At 31.8% G+C, this 21,276-nt stretch overlaps 1 protein-coding gene across 3 annotated transcripts; it reads left to right on the forward strand.

Moving 5' to 3' along the window:
- Positions 1–1,183: 1,183 nt before the first annotated feature.
- LOC145031427 (CBS domain-containing protein CBSCBSPB3-like) lies at positions 1,184–19,612 on the forward strand. Of its 3 annotated transcripts, XM_078979971.1 has the most exons (20): positions 1,184–2,153; positions 3,415–3,521; positions 7,490–7,649; positions 7,861–7,993; positions 8,060–8,191; positions 8,365–8,443; positions 8,529–8,642; positions 8,831–8,897; positions 9,188–9,293; positions 9,367–9,425; positions 15,129–15,238; positions 17,032–17,191; positions 17,402–17,534; positions 17,601–17,732; positions 17,906–17,984; positions 18,066–18,179; positions 18,369–18,435; positions 18,697–18,802; positions 18,876–18,934; positions 19,430–19,612. In XM_078979971.1, exons 1-20 carry the CDS (start codon positions 1,245–1,247, stop codon positions 19,445–19,447), a joined length of 2,844 nt encoding a protein of 947 aa, XP_078836097.1. In that variant the 5' UTR covers positions 1,184–1,244; the 3' UTR covers positions 19,448–19,612. The 3 variants fall into 3 exon arrangements, with proteins under 3 accessions (XP_078836097.1, XP_078836100.1, XP_078836101.1); XM_078979974.1 differs by lacking the exon at positions 3,415–3,521 and having other exon boundaries at positions 2,037–2,153; XM_078979975.1 differs by lacking the exon at positions 1,184–2,153 and having other exon boundaries at positions 3,486–3,504.
- The last annotated feature ends 1,664 nt before the right edge of the window (positions 19,613–21,276 follow it).

Consider the following 21,276-nt stretch of genomic DNA (forward strand, 5'->3'; position numbering starts at 1 on the left):
TAGTTTATTAGCTTATTGCTTGTTAAGCTTATTTACGGTGAGAATAAGCAATAAACAATAAGGGGGGTGATGTTTATTAAAATCAGCTTTCTTATTCAAACACTTAAACTTAAGTTATTATGATGGGAATAAGCAACAACCAATAAACATCCTCTTTTTTCCCAATCCAAACACCCCCTAAATATTTTTGGTTAGTTGAGAATGTCATGAACAAGTCCAAAATGACTCGTCTAAGACAATGTGGTCATTTTGAAAAACACAAAAAAAACCTTGATTATTTTTGTTAAAAACCTTATTTATAATGGTTGGTTTAATCATCCCAAATATAAACAGTTTGGGTGGAATCAGGTACTTTAGTCATCCCTACATTTTCTTATGGGATTTGAGTTTTTTTGCTGTTTGCTGTGATGAATTCTTGCAGAAAAATTTCTAACATAAGTGGATGAAGCCAACATATTATTAATAGATAATGATCTATATTACCTGGCCTAAATTGACATGCACAAATCAAACTGTGAAACAAATATATATGCACTAATGACACTAATGTTTCCTTTCAGTAATACATGCCTTAAGTACTACACTTGTAAAAGATCTTCAACACTAGCTAACGGATGTAATCGATCCCAAAGAAAGAACCCATGAACTGTGTTGTTGACTTCAATCCAGCTTTTTTAACCACTCTATATCTTTCATCAACTTTCTTGTCCGATTTATATCCCCCAATTTCCCAGAAACTTTGATAAAAAAACATAAGTGGCTGAATCTTTGGTTCTAATTCAAGAAGATGTTTCGAAGAATTTCTCCCATTTATTTATTTTTATTATTACGTGTGACACAAATAGCAACATTTTAAAAATTCAATTATTGAATTTGAACCAACCAACCAAACCGTTAATTACCTAAGAGCATCTTATACGATATTTTATTGGGAGAAGACTTTTGTATAGGTACAGCACCATCATATACTCATTCTAAACGTCGTTAAAGCACATGGAAGCGCTATTAATTAGCCATATTAAAGTCCATGCTAGTTTTTATAATGCTAATTTTTTAATTATTTTAAAATTACTTAATAAACGTCAACTATATGTAAGGCGGAGAGGGTTGACTAAAAGACCTGAAGTTCTATATATTATCAAGCAACTATGTATATGCAATATTATTATACCTTTCACGCACTTCAACTTTAGTTCTTTAGAACTCTTATTCTTGTTTCCTCGTTTTGACTAAACATCAGAACAATGTCCATCCTAGAAAAGTTTAAACACCTTGAAATACAAATAGAAGCAATAGAATCAGCAACCAACAATTTTTCTGTCGACCATCTCATAGGGGAAGGGGGATTTGGTAAAGTTTACAAGGGAGAACTCCTCCTATCAAAGGGGCAGACCATAGTTGCTATAAAACGCTTAGATCGTAATATGGGGCAAGGAGACTCCGAGTTTTGGAAGGAGGTAATCATGCTTTCCATTTACAAGCACCCAAATATTGTCTCCCTATTAGGGTATTGTGATGAAAATGATGAGAAGATCCTTGTGTACGAGTTTGCATCCAATAAGAGTCTTGACTTGCATCTCGGCAACAAGGATCTAACGTGGGTTCCACGCCTCAAAATATGCATTCAGGTGGCTCGCGGACTTGCATACCTTCATAATCCTGCTGGAACCCAACAAAGAGTTTTGCATCGGGATATTAAAAGTTCTAATATCTTGTTAGATGAAAACTGGAATGCAAGGATTGCGGATCTTGGTCTATCAAAATTTGGTCCAGCTAACCAACCATACACGTTTGTTATCTCCAATAATATTGCGGGCACAATTGGGTATTGTGATCCCCAATATCTTGGGACTGGGATACTAACAAAGGAATCAGACGTGTACTCTTTTGGTGTGGTGTTGTTTGAAGTTTTGTGTGGGAGGTTGTGTTTAGGCCAAAACGATAAGAGTGAGTCGTTTAGCAATTTGGTACGCAAGCATTACAAAGCAAATACCCTAAATGAAATTATTTTTGGTGAAATAAAGGATGAAATACATCCTAGTTCTCTACACGTGTTTTCAGAAATGGCTTATCAATGTTTAAAGGGAGACATTGAAAAAAGGCCATTAATGGACAAGATGGTGACAAAACTTGAAAGTGCACTCATATATCAAGTAAGTTTTTTTTTTTTTTTTTTTTTTTTTTTTTTTCTATGCAATATTCATTTTAGTGCTCTTAATCTATTTTTTTTCGCTAAATTTCAAGAAAACAAGATATATTGTTATATTATTATATGAGAAATGAAATTAATTGATTCTAAATTCGTCATAGCTAATTGATTAATGGAAAAACCAAATAGTTTGTATCAACTTTTCCAAGTTAGAATTTTACCAAACTACATGGGTTATGTAATTTCTTTAATATATTATCAAAATAGATAAAAAAGAAATATATCTAAAATATTATTTTTCTTGTTAAATATAATATAATGAATTGTATATGATCTAGTTTTTATATTATATTTTATAATATTTTTTTATGTTTGGTGTGAAATATAATGTTAAAGATCGAAGATAGTATAATATCTTAACAAACCAGCAACCTTGACATCCAAATGATGGGTAATTTGATCTTTTAGTGTATCACATTTGTTTATATTATATATCCAATAGTCACATGTATACTACTAAACAAACCAAAGAATAGTGTCATCAAATAGTAATCATATTTGAGATTTGCTCAAACTATACGCCTTAATTTCTTACTTGTCTCCATTAAGAACGATGACAAAAAAAAATTGACATGTTTAGTTGTTTACTATCGACTGACCATGATTTAAGATAGTAGCGAATCTAAAACCAAAATTCATGGTACTTAACTTTTTTTTTTCTGAGCAACTCTTTGAGTTTGAAGATGATTTGAAATAATAATTGCCCTTTTATTGGCGTTCTTCGAATGTCGATCTATTTCAGTTTATGTTAAGTTCTTTTTATGTTAGTGAGATATATAATCATTTATTCTCGAAACTTGATATTGATTATCCCTTGTGAGATAAGTGTTTTTTTATGTGTCTCTTTAATTTGAAACAAAACTCAAATTTCCAGGTGACTTTGATTCTTATTTATACAGTTATCTTGTTTACTATGGTTGGGGCACCTCCTCCTTTCACATTCAACATACAATAGTTTATGAGGCTATACAACTTTCATGTGGAAAGATAACTAATGGATCAAAATATTCTTTACACTAATATCGCTTATAATAAAGTCATAGTAAAATAACTAATGGATCAAAATATTCTTTACACTAAACATAAGATTTTCTAAGAATGTTAATATACAAAAAGATTCATAATTAAAAGAAAGTTAAATGGTTCATGTTGATGAAATAGGCTTTCTACAAATCTTGTTAACATTGTACCTCTACAATTCACAGGGCTCGAGTGTTCCTCCACCACCTAGCCTATCTGATGTAGGTTCTATAACTTCTCCTAACCAAAGCCGTCAGAGGTCCCCTACGAATCATGTAGGTTATTCAAATGGGTATGTGAATTTTTTCGATGAAAATTGCTACATATATATAATATAAGTAAATTAAGGTTGTAATGGTTCCAAAACATCATCAAGCCATAATATAAAAATGTATCAAAACATCATAGCATTGGAAGTCTATAGTAAATTAGTAGCGATACATATTCCATACAGTTAAGTTGGAGCATTCCCCTAAGCAAAGAAACTACCCGAAAAATATTAAATCAACAACTATAAGTACAAATTTTAGTGAGTTCCAAAAAATATCACATATCATAACACACATACAATACATACAAACAAAGGTTTCGGCTCTAGTGCCGATCCACCGGATCACACAGTGAATAATGACTTTAGTGCATGTCTAGTCTTAACGACGACTAACTGTTTTAGTGCATATTTAACAAACACAGCGGTTAACGGTTCTAGTGTAGGTCCAACCATAGAAACAAGTAATTTAGGCTTTTAAATCTAGTGTCGATCCACCATTAACTCTTCAGACATAATATGTTGACATATCATACAATCAAACAATCAACATGAATAAGACTATATTGGCCCACTTAATCAACACACTAAAATTCATCTATCCTAACATACAATGGATATATATATATATATATATATATATATATATATATATATATATATATATATATATATATATATATATATATATATATATATATATGGGCGGAACATAAACGTTAATGTTAGGGGGCCGAAATCAAAACTTCAAGAAACTTATATAGTTGATAAATATTACATATATCTCAAAAACCATATATTATTTTTTGTTTATGAATAAGTTTACTAACAATTTCAAACTAGGTTTATGTAATATGAATTAACTAACAATGAACAAGTTGGTTTACATTTTGTTTTGAGCCTTTTGTTGTTGAAAAAACCCCTTATTGTTTTATTTATTCAAAAATTTATTTTTAGCAACAACGATTATTTTTATCTTCTTAAAACCTTATTTGACAACTAATCAATAAAGCAAGTATAAATAAAAAAAATAAAAATAAAAAGAACATGAAACATCTTTTTATCTCGGTGATTAAAGCATACAGATGGTCTAGGAAAAATAAAATAAACAATTCAATAACAAATATAAAATCATTTATCACTATAGACATCTAGGAAAAGAGTCAAAAACTATTAAGCTAATATCCTATAATAGTGTAGTTTGTCCTATGTAGTGATTGTGTGCGACATAAATCTTTGATAGAAAAGGATTATAGATCCCAAGAGATCACATAGTACCACACCCTTCTTTATTACACCATATGTCCATATCATGAAAGATCAAACTTCAAAGCAAAAAAGAAACGGTAAAACGCTCTAATAAGAAAAGGAAGAAGATACAAAACAAGAGGGAATGAGGGATAAGAAGAAGTGTTGTATGGACTTACAAGTAAGCAAGGTTGCATAGGTGAGTTGGTGGCTGACAACTACTCAGGAAGATGCTCAAACCGGAGAAAAGAGGTGCCGCCAACTGATTTTTTAGGGCAGAAGGTTTCGGTTTTATGTTTGAGACATTTTAGTTTGATTTTCTTTCTTTTTTGTGTCATTAAATAGATAAAAGTTTAGAAGTTTAAATTTTGGTGGATCAGTTTTCCTTCAATTTCAGAATTTTAGGTATCCTCACAAATTCTAGTTTCTATTTTTATTTCTTGGTTTTTCTTATTCCATTTAAGTTTCCGCAACAGTGGGTTTCTTACATTGAATACTTTTAAATTATTTAATATATAAACATGAATTGGAGTAAAAAGCAGGGGGGCTATGGCCCCCCTGGCACCTGAAAGGGATCTGCCTATATATATACTAGCCATTTACCCGCGCAAAGAGGCGGACGACAAATAGTTTGTTTCGACAATTAATTTCTTTTCGATAGAGAATGATTATTTTCAATTCAATCATTAGTTTGTTTTAGGAAACATGTCATATTAAAACTAAAAAAAATTCATGAAATGGCCAAATTATAGAGTCTTGACTATTTATTTGGATGAAAAAAGATCTGGTCAAAACCTTGGAAGAGAAGATTTATAGGAGTTTGTTTAAATTTTAATATTATTTTATTAGTGATTAGTTGTACAATTAGCTTAATGATTTGGATGTCTTAAAAAAATATTATTATTTTATTCAATCTATTTTTAGAAATAGTGGGATTTGTTTTATAAGATAGTAAAGATATATATATATATATATATATATATATATATATATATATACACATATTATAACACATAGTATAGTGAGATAACTAATATATATATATATATATATATATATATATATATATATATATATATATATATACATTATAACACATAGTATAGTGAGATAACTAACCTAAACATAAAGCTGAAGAATCAATGATACATGCTTGAATATGCTTAAATCACTCTCTCAAAGCACCTAGATAAAACTAGAGGTCAAACCTTGGCTTAACCTTTTAAGACCAAAGACCAAATCATTATATATGATTCTTCTAAGGTTTATAATGAATAAAGTTTCAAACTTTGTCCAGATCCTAGGCTTAATCACTCACAACTTCAAACCCTGAATCAAGATAAGCTCACCCATGCATATACACACCTTTTCTTACTCGAAGATGGCTAGAAGATCATTCCAATATGTTCGAAGGTTCTGGGGTTGCTACCCTAAGAACAATATGTCTATATTGATAAAGGGGTCCAAAATCCCCTTAAGACCTAGATCTAAGCATAAAAACACATAAAGCAAGGATATTTATACTCACAATGACTCCAAAAGAGGATAAGGACTTTGAATCTACACTTGCAAGGATTCTCTTGCACCAAAGACCTTGATCTCCTTAAAAACACACTTCCAATGTTACAAATAGTAAAGAACACTTGCAAGGAAGGCCAAGGTTTCACAATGGACGTTTCAGAGGTGGAGGGTGGAGGTTGGTGAATAAGATGAAACCCTAAAAGTTAGCACCATTATATAGGCTTAAGGCCCGAGACCTAAGGTTTTGCCCCTGGTAGCTTCGCGTCGCGACCACTACATGGTCATGTCGCTACTTATTGACATGACTCATGTCATGACATATAGAAGTTACGTCGCATTCCGTCTAAAACCCCAAATCTTAATCTTAGATAATTCAACACAAAACAATTCATACCTGGAAAACATATGTTACACAAATACCTTTTTAACTTACTGGATTTTTAAAAAAACCAATAAGTCGGTAAGTTATTTCAATAAGCAATCCCAAACACCTTTTAACATGACTTATCATCATTTTCAGACGTTAAGGGTTTGTTTGGTATAGAAAAATTGAATTGAAGCAGAGAATGTAAATGAAAAGAAAATAATTAAGCAAAAGAAAAAGAATCCATTCAAATTGTTTGGTACAACAGAGAATTCACCATATATGTGAATCAATTTTCTTGTTTCGCAAAAGTATGTAATGGAATGAGTTCCTCCATGGAATCTTGGAAAACCCTTGTCGATTTCATGCCTCATAAAATCCTTTTTCAAAGTGAGAATCGGAGGGGAAGCATCATAGCAAAAAATGTGCAGCCAAGGGCTACAACTCGTCGAGGGAACAATTCAATATATATACGAAAAAATCCGTTTACTACCATCAAAATATTGTTGTCAACTCAATCTGAAAATGGAACTATCTCCACCGGAGCCACTGATGGTTATCCATTGAGATCCCCTTCGCCAATTCCCACGTCAGTTCAATCATATTAATCAATCGTTTATATGTTACCTAGCGAAATGACAGTTTAATTGAGATGGGTTGAAGGTACTCAAAGTGCTCTAATGCATTTATCCGTTTTATTAGCTTGTTCTTAGGAATACTATGTATGAATTATTTCTCCATGAGCATAAATGTCATGAATTGAATATAAGTAATTGTTCCTACTAGAAGGAGAGTTATATGGTGTTTTTATTTGTTTTTTGTATGGTATTTTAATGAATATTTGTTTTTGATTGGTTAGTGACGAGAGGATCGTGAAGAAGCTTAGGTTGTCAAAGGTCCTCACTATGTCGGATGAAACCTCTGTGTTAGATGTTTGTAAGAGAATGGCAGCTCGTCGTGTTAATGTGGCGATATTTACAGATACTAATAGTTTGCTTTGTGGAATAGTCACCGGCAAGGTATGAAAATTAGAATATCTACCCGTAATCTATAATCATAATTAAAAAATTGCAATATTTGTGATATTGACAAGCCAAAACAAGGTTGTGTGTCATTTCTTCAAAAACAAGTCTTTATTTTCTATTTTGGTATTCCTTACATTTTTTTTTGAACTTTCCTTGCATGGTTTTCTTTTCTGTTTTCTGACTAATTGACTATCTTTGTCTTTAGGATATAGCAACTAAAGTTGTTGCAGAAAAACTAAGCCCACACCAAACAACAATATCAAAAGTTATGACAAAAAATCCTATTTTTGTCTCTTGTGATTCTTTGGCAATGGATACCCTTCAGAAGATGATCCGAGGTTAGTTTAGTTTCAACTTTCATGTGGTTTTATATATTTATATTTTCTCATTTATTACGAAAACAGGAAAATTTAGGCATCTCCCAGTTGTTGAAAATGGTGAAGTTATTGCATCATTGGATATTGAAAACTGCCTCTATGATGTTATATATGGAATTGAAAAAACTGTGGAACGCGAATCGGAAAATAATTTGACTGGTGAGTATTTATATTATCATTCATAATATTGTGGTTAAATATTAATGACATTTCAAAAAACTACTTTTTTGGGTACTTTAAAATTGATTACCTAAATTGCATTTCATAATGTAGTGTCATTATATATTAATCGTTGTGGGTCTATGACTGATGATTTAAAATCATTTTTTCAGCACCTTCTACTTTTGTGGAGACGCTAAGTGACCAAAAGTTCCGGTCCTCTTTGTCAACCATCGTTACCGAAAATTCCAAGTATTTTTTTAATTACTTTTTTTTTTTGGAATATATTTCCATTTACGAGTCACTTAATTAATTTGGTAGCTTCATTATGTCCAAGGGTCGCAATTGTTATGGCATCAGATCCAGTTTATGTTGCTGCTAAAAGGATGAAGGAATTGCAAGTTAGTTCTGTTATAATTATGGCTGGAAACATTATTCAGGGCATATTAACGTAAGATTATTGTTTGGCTATGACCTTGATTCGTTATTTATATTTTAGGCTTTTTAGTTTTTAGTTTAAAAATGCATCGGTTTCCAATATTTTTTTTAGTTGGTATGGGTTAGTTTCGACTTGACTCTGCTCGATGACACTTTTATTGCTTCTTGTACTATATTAATAGTGTTTTTGGTTGTTTTTAGTTCCAAGGATCTACTCATGCGAGTTGTGGCACAAAATCTTCCTCCTGAGTTGACATTTGTTGAAAAGGTTATATTTTTACAACTTGTTAATTTTTTTGAGGACTTCAATTGTGTAGCTATATGTTAATGCCTTGTAAGGAAAAAAAGTGAAATTAAAATGTTGAAATAGAAAGAAATGAAAGTTAGGTGCTACAGGACACAAATAAATGAAAGTGCATTGATGGTTCTTGTAGTTGGCTCTAATTAAATAGTCACTTTTAAAATGCACATCCAAACTCCTATGGTTTCTTTTGGAATATTTTTTTTAAACATGGGAAATTTTTGTATTTTTATGAAAAAAAATGTTGTTTCTTTAAGGTTATGACACCAAATCCAAAATGTGCAACGGTGGACACAACGATTCTTGAGGCACTACATATAATGCATGATGGGAAATTCTTACATCTTCCTGTTATAGACAAAGGTAGGCTTTACCTTTTTATAATATCCAAAATTATTATCAATTTCACTTGATTTTTATTTACTTTTTTGGTCAGATGGAAGCGTTGTAGCATGTCTAGATGTCCTCCAAATAACTCATGTGGCTATTTCGACGGTAATTCTAAAAGTTGTTTACATATGATCACCTTTTGATACCTATTTAATTTCTTATGATATATATATATATATATATATATATATATATATATATATATATATATATATATATATATATATATATATATATATATATATATATATATAATGTATTAGTTTATTACCCGTGAGAATCATATTTATAAAATTAATTAAACTTTCATATTAAAAAATTAAAATTATTAATCAATTATTTTAAATAAATTATTACTTAGGAATACTTTTTTAGTTATATAAAATTATAATCGTTGATTTGAATAAATACGTAAAGTTATATCATCTTATAATTTGTATTAATTTTATTTTATTTTTTAATCTAATGTTATTAATTTAATATAATTAAAGCGGGATATTTAAATTTTAAAATTTGAAATTGATAATTAATAGGTTGACAAGTAACATTATAGGTGACATATTATGTTAATGAGGAATTATAATAGTATGATACTTATCAATAGAAGAATAAACATATTTATTTATTAATATATATATATATATATATATATATATATAGAGAGAGAGAGAGAGAGAGATGGAGAGATGCTTGTGACGACATCGATCACGATATCTTTTCTACATGGAATAGCTTCCACAGTCACAAGACCCAGGATAAATACATATACCTCAAACTAAAGGCAATTAAAAATGCAATCATTGAATGGAGAAGGCTCGAATTTGAGAAAGTTCACAAAGATCTCTTTGATATCAAACCTAAGGTGGAATGTTTAGGGAAGGAAAACAAAAATACTTGAACTTGAACACCTATCTAGGCTTGACTTACAGCAACGAGCCAAGATCAAATAGCTTACTGACGGAGACAAAAACACCAAATTTTACCATAATTTCCTAAAAATTAAAGGCAGAAAAATACCATTCAAGGCCTCCTGGTAAACGGGAATTGGGTATCTGATAAAGATTCTCTAAATGTGGAAGCATTACGTTTTTTTTTGGTGAAAAATTTAGAGAAACTCAGACTGTCATGCCCTTTCTGCTCAACTAGAATTTCAAACGACTCTCTCTGGAAGACAATGCCTCCTTAGAACTTGATTTCAATCTTGAAGAAATTAAGGCTATTATATGGGACTATGGGGGTGATAAAGCCCAGGGCCAGATGGATTCACCTTCCAGTTTTTAGGAGATATTTATGTCTGATGCAAGACGACATCATGAGGTTCGTTAGATACTTTGAAGCTAGTGGGCGTTTTGCTAGGGGTGTTAGCTCGTCATTTATTACCTTAATACCCAAAACCAAAGACTCGTTCCCCCTTAATGACTATCGACCGATCAACCTTATAGGGAGCTTATACAAGATTATCGCTAAAGCACTTGCTAATCGCATCAAACGGCTTACAGGCACGGTGATTGATGGCATCCAAACCAGTTTCATCGAGGTACACAACATACTTGATGATCCTCTTATAATCAACAAGATTTAGTCTTGCGCTAAAAAGGAAAAATGGAAGGCATTCTTATTCAAAGTTGACTTTGACAAGGCGTTTGATTCTAATAACTGGCACTTCCTTGATTCTATTATGTTTCAAATGGGTTGATGAAATCATCCTGTCAACATTCTCTTTTCCGTGGCATCTAAACTCCGAACAACGACCCATCCATCTCACATCTCTTTTATGCAGATGACGCCATCTTTGTTGGTCATTGGCCAAGCTCTAACTTCATCAACCTATATCAGATTCTTCGTTGTTTTAACATTGTTTTAGGTTTAAAGGTGAATTTCCATAAGTCACACGTCTTCAGATATTAAAGTAGGCAGTTCTGTTGATATCCTGGGATGTGAAGCGACACCCTTTCCTTTCACCTACTTATGAGTTCCTATCAGATTGAACATGGCTTTGAAGCGAAATTAGAAACCTATTGTTGACCGGGTTCAAAACATACTCTCAACTTGGAAATCAAAGACTCTTTAATTCGGAGGGCATCTAACTCTCGTCAAATCGGTGTTGCGCAGCATTTCGTTATTCTATTTCTCTCTCTTCAAAGCTCCTACATCGGTGTTGAACGATATAAAGAGAATTCCTCGCAGGCCGCCTGAATCGTTGGAGCTTGATCAACTAAAAAATCTTATTTTCGTTGTCAACCTCACTGATGCAAATGATATTTGGAAATCCAAACATGATGCCAAAGGTGATTTTTTTGTGAGCAACCCCGCATGCGTTATTGACTCCAAACTCATGTGTGGAATTCCAAATGCAACTATTTGGACTAATCTTGTTCCCCTTAAGGTATCGTGTTTTATTTGGAGCGAGTCTTGATTGCATACCTGCCGCTACCGCTCTCAATCATTGTGGTGTCTCTCCCTCCTCAACCTCTTGCCATCTTTGTTCCACTGGCTTCGATTCCACTGATCACATCATGGCAGGTTGCATCTTTACTCGGGAGGTCCTTTACTGGGTTTTTAAATGGTGTGATATCCCTCATCCAATTTTCAACTCTATTAATGATGTCATCGTTTTCACGGAAAATTGGGGTTGTTGCCTCAGAAGAGTACAATTTTAGTGGCGATTGTATACGGTCTTCTATGGAACGTGTGGAAAGTAAGAAATGACATGTTTTTTAACAAGATTCATCACTCCCCTTCCAAAACGGTGGATACCATCATATTTACGGTTTTCAATTGGGTTAAAAATATGGGTAATTTTGGTATTTATAATTGGCCTGATTGGTTATGTTGCCCTTTTAAGGCTATGTAATTTTTGATTTTGTTTCCTCCTGCTTTTTTTCTCTTTAGCAATGAGTTTTCTCTTATAACATCATCGTTTTAGAAAAAGAATAGTAACATCTACAAAAAATCAATTATTGAATTTGAACCAGCTAACCAACCCGTTAATTACCTAAGAGCATCTTATACGATGAGGGGACTTTTGTATAGGTACAACACCATCATACTAATTAGCCATGTTAATTAGCCATGTTAAAGTCCATGCTAGTTTTTATAATACTAATTTTTTGATTATTTTAAAATTACTTAATAAACGTCTATATGTAAGGCGGATAGGGTTGACTAAAAATCAATAAAAAAGGGTACGATTTTTAGTAACTTTATTTATTTATTTTTTAAGAAATGAAATTTTTTAGTCAACTTGAAAATTACCTGCGTTTTGGCTTTGAATCATAAATAACTAATAGTTAAAGACGTAAAGATACTTTAGACATACATATTTGGTCTGTAATTTGCAATCAGAAAATAAATAATGTGTAGCTAGTTTTACTTGTGCCTTCTGGGATGGTGTAATCCAACATCATATAGTTGTATGTGATAGTACTTCCAATTATGTGAATGTTTCCCGATAATAATTGAGTGCAATTTCAAGAGGTCATCCATCAATCACAAAAGCCACATCCTGGAACAAAATACATACATACCTTCTAATTAAATTTAAATCAAACAAACAAAACAAGTAATTGCATCAATAATAAATGTAAGTCATTTGTTACCTTAGGTTGTTCTTTTGTTATCTTCATTGTAAGAATTTTTTTTTCCATATTTCTATAAACTTCATCTTCTATTTTTCCATTAACTAATAAAAGTTGGGCTTTGGGTTCTATACATGATTGAAACATAATGAAATTTGAAAACTACAAACAAATCATAAATTCTAAAATTTAATCAAACATGGAAAACTATCATTCCCACTCAAGATACGGGTAAACCCAAGAAATAACAGCATAATTTTGTTCATTTGTTTACTTTATAATTGAAAAACAAATTGAGATGGTAAAATCCTAAGAAAATATCATGGATTATTAGAAGTGAACAAAGGAATGCAAAGTTGTATACTTGTATTAAGCCAATCTACCTTAAATTTAAAGCAAAGGAACTAAATCTGGTTCAGGACTTTCATTGAGCAACTTGTGTGCACTTCAAAAAACCTGACACTTTGAATACAAATTGACTATATTTTCACCAAAAAGGTCCATTTTAAAGAGAACAACAATTTTCATAAGGCAACACATGAAGGAAAAGAGCACTAGAGTTTCATATATTCACGAAAATGTTCTTCTTAATAAGAAAACTTCTAAACTCTAAGTAATTTCAATATCACATACTGTATTGAATCTGGTGACTAAATCAGAATATGAACAAGCATATAGATTGTCAGCTTAATTTTAGTAATGCAGAAAAGCAAAAGTGACATCTAATCTAAAAAACCGAAGAAATGCAAAAAAATAAAAACCTCTGTTTAAGCAACTTCTAGTGGATGAAAATTGAGACTGATATCGAGAGTTCGGGATAGTCTGATAGGCTAAGGTCAAGTGCTTCAGGCGTAAGTATAGCGATCGAGACCAGATGCACTTTTCATATTGTTTGCACTTTGAATTCTTGATCGACAAAGCATCTTCTTCTCCGTTCAGGTCTTCAATCCACATAGGAGGCCGAGATGAAGTCAGCGATTATGGTGTACTCCGGGGAACAAATTGATAGAGGATAAAATGATTCAAAATCAAAACATCTTCATTGAAATTTTTTCTTTGAAGAACGTGAGATCGAGTGTGGTGGTCGACAGAGGTAGAGGTGGTCGGTGAAGGTAGGAAGGAGGTGATCAACAACAGATGATGGAGGAGGCAGTCGTCTTTATCGTCAATGAAGAACGTGAGAGGCAGAGAGATTTGATGACGAACATAGAGAAATAGTATAAGGAAAGGGTTTGAGAGGATCAAGTATAAGTTTTCTATCCCTAAAATGCCCTCTAACAAATTGAAATAAGATACCCCCATGTGTTTTATTTTCAAGTTTTTACAAAAATGCCACAAATCATCTTGACCCTTTGTTATTTTGATCTAACGGTCCTTGCAATGGCGGATTTACTATAGGGCACACCGTTGCCCGTGCAACGTCTGACTTTTTCGGACGCACCGTAAAATTTTAGTAAAATTTATTTTTTCTAGTATCGTGCAACCCATGACCATCCCGTGACACCCATACTATAAAATTCTACATCCGTCCCTGGGTCTTTGTTTGGTTCTCGGGTTCTCGCGAAAGTATAGGTTTTCAAATGATCTTTCCTCTCTCTCTCTCTCTCTCTCTATATATATATATATATATATATATATATATATATATATATATATATATATATATATATATTGTTTGTCCCAAATAAAAAAAGAGAAAGTGAGTAATTTTCTTTTTTGGTGGTAGCACGAGTGATAATTGGGTGGCGCATTTTATTTTGACAAAATTACATGTCTTTGTGGTTTTTTAGATTCTCATATATCATGTCTATTTTTTCGTAATATGGATGGTATAATATCTATGATCCTTATTTATATAGTTTTTTCTTATTTTTTATATAAAATTGCCACTATGGTTGGGGCAGCTCATCCCTTCACATTCATCATACAATCGTGACGCTATATAATCTTCATATGGAGACTGGAAATGTTAATGATATATTTTTTATTTTTATCTAAGTATAATAGTTTTTTATATATTATTTAACGAAAATATCGCTTATAATAAAGTCATAGTAAAATAACTAATGGATCAAATATTCTTTACACTAACATTATTTATTAATAGAAAAGATTTTCTAAGAATATTAATTTACGAAAAGAATCATAATTAAAAGAAAGTGAAATGGTTCATGTTGATGAAATATGCTTTCCACAAATCCTACTAACATTGTACCTCTACATTTCGCAGGTCTCTAGTATTCCTCCACCACCTAGCCTATATGATGTAGGTTCTACAACTTCTCCTAACCAAAGGCGCCAGGGGTCTCCTACGAATCATGTAGGCTATTCAAATACACGGTATGTGAATTTTTCGATGAAAGTTGCTACGTATATATAACTAGTAATTGAGCTTGTGCTTTACACGAGTTTTTATGAGTTTTTGTTGTGTATTAGGAAAGTATATAAAGGAAAATCATATTATATGTAGAACGGGGGATAAACATGAAAGTTTAGAAAATAAAGAGATGAACGTGACATTTTATAAAGAAGGGGGTGGATATTTTAAAAAGTGAAGGGATGATATTTACAAAATTGAGGGGTTGCAAGTGACCGATTATACAAAGTTGGGGATGAAAGATGAAGGGGGTGAAAATAACATTTTATAAAGTTGAAGGTGGAGAAAGTGAAAGTTATATTTTAAAAGGTAAAGTACTGGAACATATTTTACAAAATAAAGGGGTTGTAAGCATCGTATTATATAAAATTGAGGGGTTAAAATCATACTTTACGCATTGACATAGTTGTACATTGAGTATTTTTTCTATTAAGAGGGTCAAAATAACATTTTAAAAATGAGAGGGGCGAAAATACATTTAGGGATGTCAAGAAGTCCCGTGGGGGCCCCGTCCCGTATGGGGGGATTTGTTGAAAAAAATCGGGGGTGGGGGTTGGTAGTTCTGATCCGAAACCCTGTGGGGGTCTCATTAATAAATTATATAAATTGACATATATTAATTATATAAATATCATAAACAATAAAATGATTTTTACATACAAAAATTCAACAAAAAACATGTTTTTAAGTTGTTTGTAACATGTAAAATTATGTTATAAATATATATTTGTTACCGAAAAAATAGTTTTTTTTAACCCAAACAAGAACTTATGGTATTGGCCCCTGGCGGCTTCGCGACGCGACCATTACAGGTCGTGTCACTACTTATTGACGTGGCTTGCGCCGCAACATATAGAAGTCGTGTCGCGCTCTGTCCGAAACCGTAAATCTCGAAACCCTAAATCTAAATCTTAGATAATTCAACACAAAACAATTCATACTTGGAAAACAACAAGGGTTACACAAACACATTTTTAACATATTGGCTTTTTAAAAAGACAATAAGTCGGTAAGTTATTTCAAAAAGCAATCCCAAACACCTTGTGATTTATCATATTTTTTAGGCGTTAAGGGTGTGTTTTGTTACACATAAATTGAATTGAAGCAGAGAATGTAAATAAAAAGAAAAAAAAAATTACGCAAAAGAAAAAGAATCGATTCAACCTGTTAGAATTCACCATACATGAGAATCAATTTTTCTTGTTTCTCTAGAGCATGTAATGGAATAAGGTCCTCCATGGAATCTTGAAAAACCCTTGTCGATTTCATACCTCATAAAAGCCCTGTTCACAGTGAGAATCGGAGGGGAAGCATCATAGCAATAAAAATGAGCAGCCAAGGGTCGTAGCACGTCGTGGGAACAATTCGATGTATAGACGAAACAATCCATTTACTGCCATCAAAAAACCGTTATCAACTCAATCGGAAAATGGAACAATCTCCCCCGGAGCCACTATGCATTGAAATCCCCTTCGCCTATTCCCTCATCAGTTCAATCATATTAATCAATCTTTTATATGTTACCTAGCGAAATGATAGTTTAATTGAGATGGGTTGAAGGTACTCAAAGTGCTCTAATGCATTTGTCCGTTTTATTAGCTTGTTCTTAGGACTACTATTTATGAATAATTTCTCCATGAGCATAAATGTCATGAATTGAATATAAGTAATTATTCATGCTAGAAGGAGAGTTATATGGTATTTTTATTTGTTTTTTGTATGGTATTTTAATGAATATTTGTTTTTGATTGGTTAGTGGCGAGAGGATGGTGAAAATGTTTAGGTTGTCAAAGGTCCTCACAATGCCGGATGAAACCCCTGTGTTAGATGTTTGTAGGAGAATGGCAGCTCGTCGTGTTAATGTCGCGATATTTACAGATGCTAATAGTTTGCTTTGTGGAATAGTCACCGGAAAGGTATGAAAATTGGAATATCTACCCGTAATCTATAACCATAATTAAAAAATTGCAATATTTGTGATATTGATAAGCCAAAACCTGGATGTTGTGTCATTTCTTGAAAAACAAGTCTTTATTTTCTCTTTTGGTATTCCTTACATTTTTTTGAACTTTCCTTGCATGGTTTTCTCTTATGTTCTCTAACTATTTGACAATCGTTGTCTTTAGGATATAGCAACTAGAGTTGTTGCAGAAAAACTAAGCCCACACCAAACTATAGTATCAAAAATTATGACAAAATATCCTATTTTTGTCTCTTCTGATTCTTTGGCAATGGATACCCTTCAGAAGATGATCCAAGGTTAGTTTAGTTTCAACTTTCATGTGGTTTCATATATTTATATTTTCTCATTTATTACGAAAACAGGAAAATTTAGGCATCTCCCAGTTGTTGAAAATGGTGAAGTTATTGGATCATTGGATATTAAAAAGTGCCTCAATGATGTTATATCTGGAATTGAAAAAACTGTGGAACGCGAATCAGGAAATAATTTGACCGGTGAGTATTTAAATTATCAATGAAAATATTGTGATTAAATATTAATTACATTTCAATAAACTACTTTTTTGGGTACTTTAAAATTGATTACCTAAATTGCATTTCATAATGCTGTGTCATTATATATTAATCGTAGTGAGTCTATGACTAATGATTTAAAATCATTATTTCAGCACCTTCTACTTTTGTGGAGACGCTAAGTGACCAAAAGTTCCAGTCCTCTTTGTTAACCATCATTACCGAAAATTCCAAGTATTTTTTTAATTATTTTTTTTGGAATATATTTTCATTTATGTGTCACTAAATTAATTTGGTAGCTTCATTATGTCCCAGGGTCGCAATTGTTATGACATCAGATCCAGTTTATGTTGCTGCTAAAAGGATGAAGGAATTGCATGTTAGTTCTGTTATCATTATGGATGGAAACATTATTCAGGGCATATTAACGTAAGATTATTGTTTGACTATGTCCTTGATTTGTTATTTATATTTTAGGCTTTTTATCTTTTAGTTTAAAAATGCATCGGTTTCCAACATTTTTTTTAGTTGGTATCAGTTAGCTTCGAGTTGACTCGGCTTGATGACACTCTTATTGCTTGTTTGTACGATATTAATAGTGTTTTTGGTTGATTTCAGTTCAAAGGATCTACTCATGCGAGTTGTGGCACAAAATCTTCCTCCTGAGTTGACATTTGTTGAAAAGGTTATATTTTTACAACTTTTTTTTTTTGAGGACTTCAATTGTGTAGCTTTAAGGAAAAAAGTGAAATTAGAATGTTGAAATAGAAAGAAATGAAAGTAATACACAAATAAATAAAAGTACATTGATGTTTCTTGTACTTGGCTCTAATTAAATAGTCACTTCTAAAATGCACATCCAAACTCCTAGGGTTTCTTTCGGAATATTTCTTTTTTTTAATACATGGGAAGTTTTTGTATTTTAAATAAATGTTCTTTCCTTAAGGTTATGACACCAAATCCAAAATGTGCAACGGTGGACACAACGATTCTTGAGGCACTACATATAATGCATGATGGGAAATTCTTACATCTTCCTGTTTTAGACAAGGGTGAGCTTTACCTTTTTATAATATCCAAAATTAATATCAATTTGCATCATATTTTTATTTACTTTTTTGTCAGATGGAAGCGTTGTAGCATGTCTGGATGTCTTCCAGATAACTCATGTGGCTATTTCGATGGTAATTCTAAAAGTTGTTTATATATATGATCACCTTTTATGTAGAATATTTATTTTTATCCAATTATACCTTTTTATTGGGAAAGTTGCAATAAATAGCAGTATACTTTTACTTTATTTCCAATTTGGTCATTCGAGTTTTGAAATTGTTACTAAAACCGCCCAACTTTTGAAAACCATTCAACTTCCGATATAAATTTAATTACCAAAAATGAAGTGAAACTGTAGTGCTATTTATTGGAATCGGACCTTTTTTATTCAAACCTAACTTGATTGAACAAATAAGGATATATTTCCAATATATGGAAAGCTTGTTTTTGACGAATAAACAAAAAGTATACAATTCTTAATATGTTTTTTCTCCAATATTAATACATTAACCTTCTGATTCTCATAAAAAATTAGGCAACATGTAGACTGTAAAACTGATATATATCTGATGTAAAGGACGTCCATAATAGATGTAATTAATGGAGTAGCATTTTTTGTACATTAGGGGTTGTTTGATTGGTAGCCTCTTAATGGCTCTGCATCTGAATGGTTCGAGCGTTGGATATGCTTCCCATTACCTCCGACCGAATCATAGATGGCGCTTTTTGGCTCTGAGCGGATCTGAATGGATAAAAAAAGTGCCTTCAATTTCTGCAATATATTTTCTGAAAAATTAGAACTCTGAAAATCGATGTTATCTTCTCTGATTTTCTGCAATATATTTTCTGAAAAATTAGAACTCTGGAATCTATTTTCTGAACCTTCAATTTCTGTCTATACTTGAAATGTTTGAACCTTCAATTTGTATTTTCTGAAGATTGAACCTTCAATTTATGAAACCAGAGTGTAAATTGTATGATGTTCAAATTTCTATTTTCTGAAAACTTTGATCGAACCTTCAATTTGTGTTTAATCTTGATTTTGGATTTTGATCAGACTGAATATGATGTTTAATGTTCGTTTTTTGATATTTTTTTAGTTATGTTTACATTTTATTTTTGAGTTCATCAGAGTAGTGATTCTTGCGCTTGGTTTTGTTTTTGAGTTAATCGGATTAGCATCATTTTATCTTTACTGGTGTTTGAATGTACTAATCCTAATATCCATGTTGCTGCTTTCAAAGAGGACCTCCAATAAAAATACAAGTTATAAATTTCAAGGATGAAGGTGTTTAGAGAAAAGTTTATAGCATAAACATATTATATATGGTGAGTGTGAGAAGCAATATAATATGTTAAGGGGCTATGTTAGAGTTGTAAAGGACCAATGAAGACACAACTATAAATAATATGGAAACAAGAAAAATTAAAAGGATCTATTAGGGCCTTTAAACAATGTTTTACAGCAGGAAGAGGGGATTTGTTAGGACTAGATAGAGCCTTTGTGAAGGGGTCATTTCCAGGTCAAATCTTTGTCGTTGTTTAGAGCTGACAGTGAGTCGATCTGTGTTGGGCTCAGGTTCAACCCATTTATTAATTAGGTTGAAGATTTCAACCCAACTCAACTTGTTTATTTATAAGGGTTGATATTCTCAATCCAACCCAACCCAACATTTCAGATAAATGCGTTGTCATCAGGTTGACATGTTTATGTATTTCTCAACCCTCCTATTAAATAAATGGGGTTAACCACTTTAAAATAAAAACAAATAAGTTAACCAAGATTACACCATTTAAATTAGTTTCAAACTTAAATAAAAATTCATTATATGAAAAAAGCACAATCTCAATTCAAAAATACATACAAATTGTTCAACTAACATTAATTTTTTTTTTAATTCTGAAATGATTTTGTAGAATTACTAGTGTTGTCAGTGCCAAGAAAAAAGATGAAAATTAGGATTGCATTTTTTTAAAAAACATAAATAATAATATAATATTATAATTTATAAATTAATACTTAGATCGACACCAAATAATATTGAAATAATTATTAAATTAAATATAAGTTAAAGTTTAATGGGTTGGCAAGTTGAAAACGGATTGATAATTTTTACTCAACATAACCTATTTAACTAAACGGGCTAAGCAGGTTGACTTATTCAACTTAAATGGGTTGAAATCTCAACTCAATCTGCTAATTTTGGGTTAGGTTAACAAGTTAGGTTGATTTTTTTCGGCTTTAGCGGTGTTGTACTGGATGCAAACAATGACATTTTTCATGTTGCTTATGCAATTGTAGAAGCTAAAACAATGTGCTCTTGGAATTTAATGAATATTGTCTCAATATGGTCTCATACTAGCAATTTCTAGGGTCTTCCCCACTGTTGAGCACATGTTTTTCCTTAGACACATCGTTAAGAATATGAAGTTGTAGTGGATGTGAAAGCAACTGAAAAAAGTATTTATAGAG

This window comes from Lactuca saligna, chromosome 2 (genome assembly GCF_052625555.1).
Source record: "Lactuca saligna cultivar CGN05327 chromosome 2, ASM5262555v1, whole genome shotgun sequence".
Classification (NCBI taxonomy): domain Eukaryota; kingdom Viridiplantae; phylum Streptophyta; class Magnoliopsida; order Asterales; family Asteraceae; genus Lactuca; species Lactuca saligna.

What these genes read in the sequence shown, in the direction of transcription:
- LOC145031427 (XM_078979971.1), top strand. Translation starts at nt 1,245, where the DNA reads ATGTCCATCCTAGAAAAGTTTAAACACCTTGAAATACAAATAGAAGCA. An exon ending in GTGGAATAGTCACCGGAAAG is followed by an intron (nt 17,192 to 17,401) that starts GTATGAAAATTG and finishes CGTTGTCTTTAG; the next exon opens with GATATAGCAACTAGAGTTGT. An exon ending in ATTATTCAGGGCATATTAAC is followed by an intron (nt 18,180 to 18,368) that starts GTAAGATTATTG and finishes GGTTGATTTCAG; the next exon opens with TTCAAAGGATCTACTCATGC.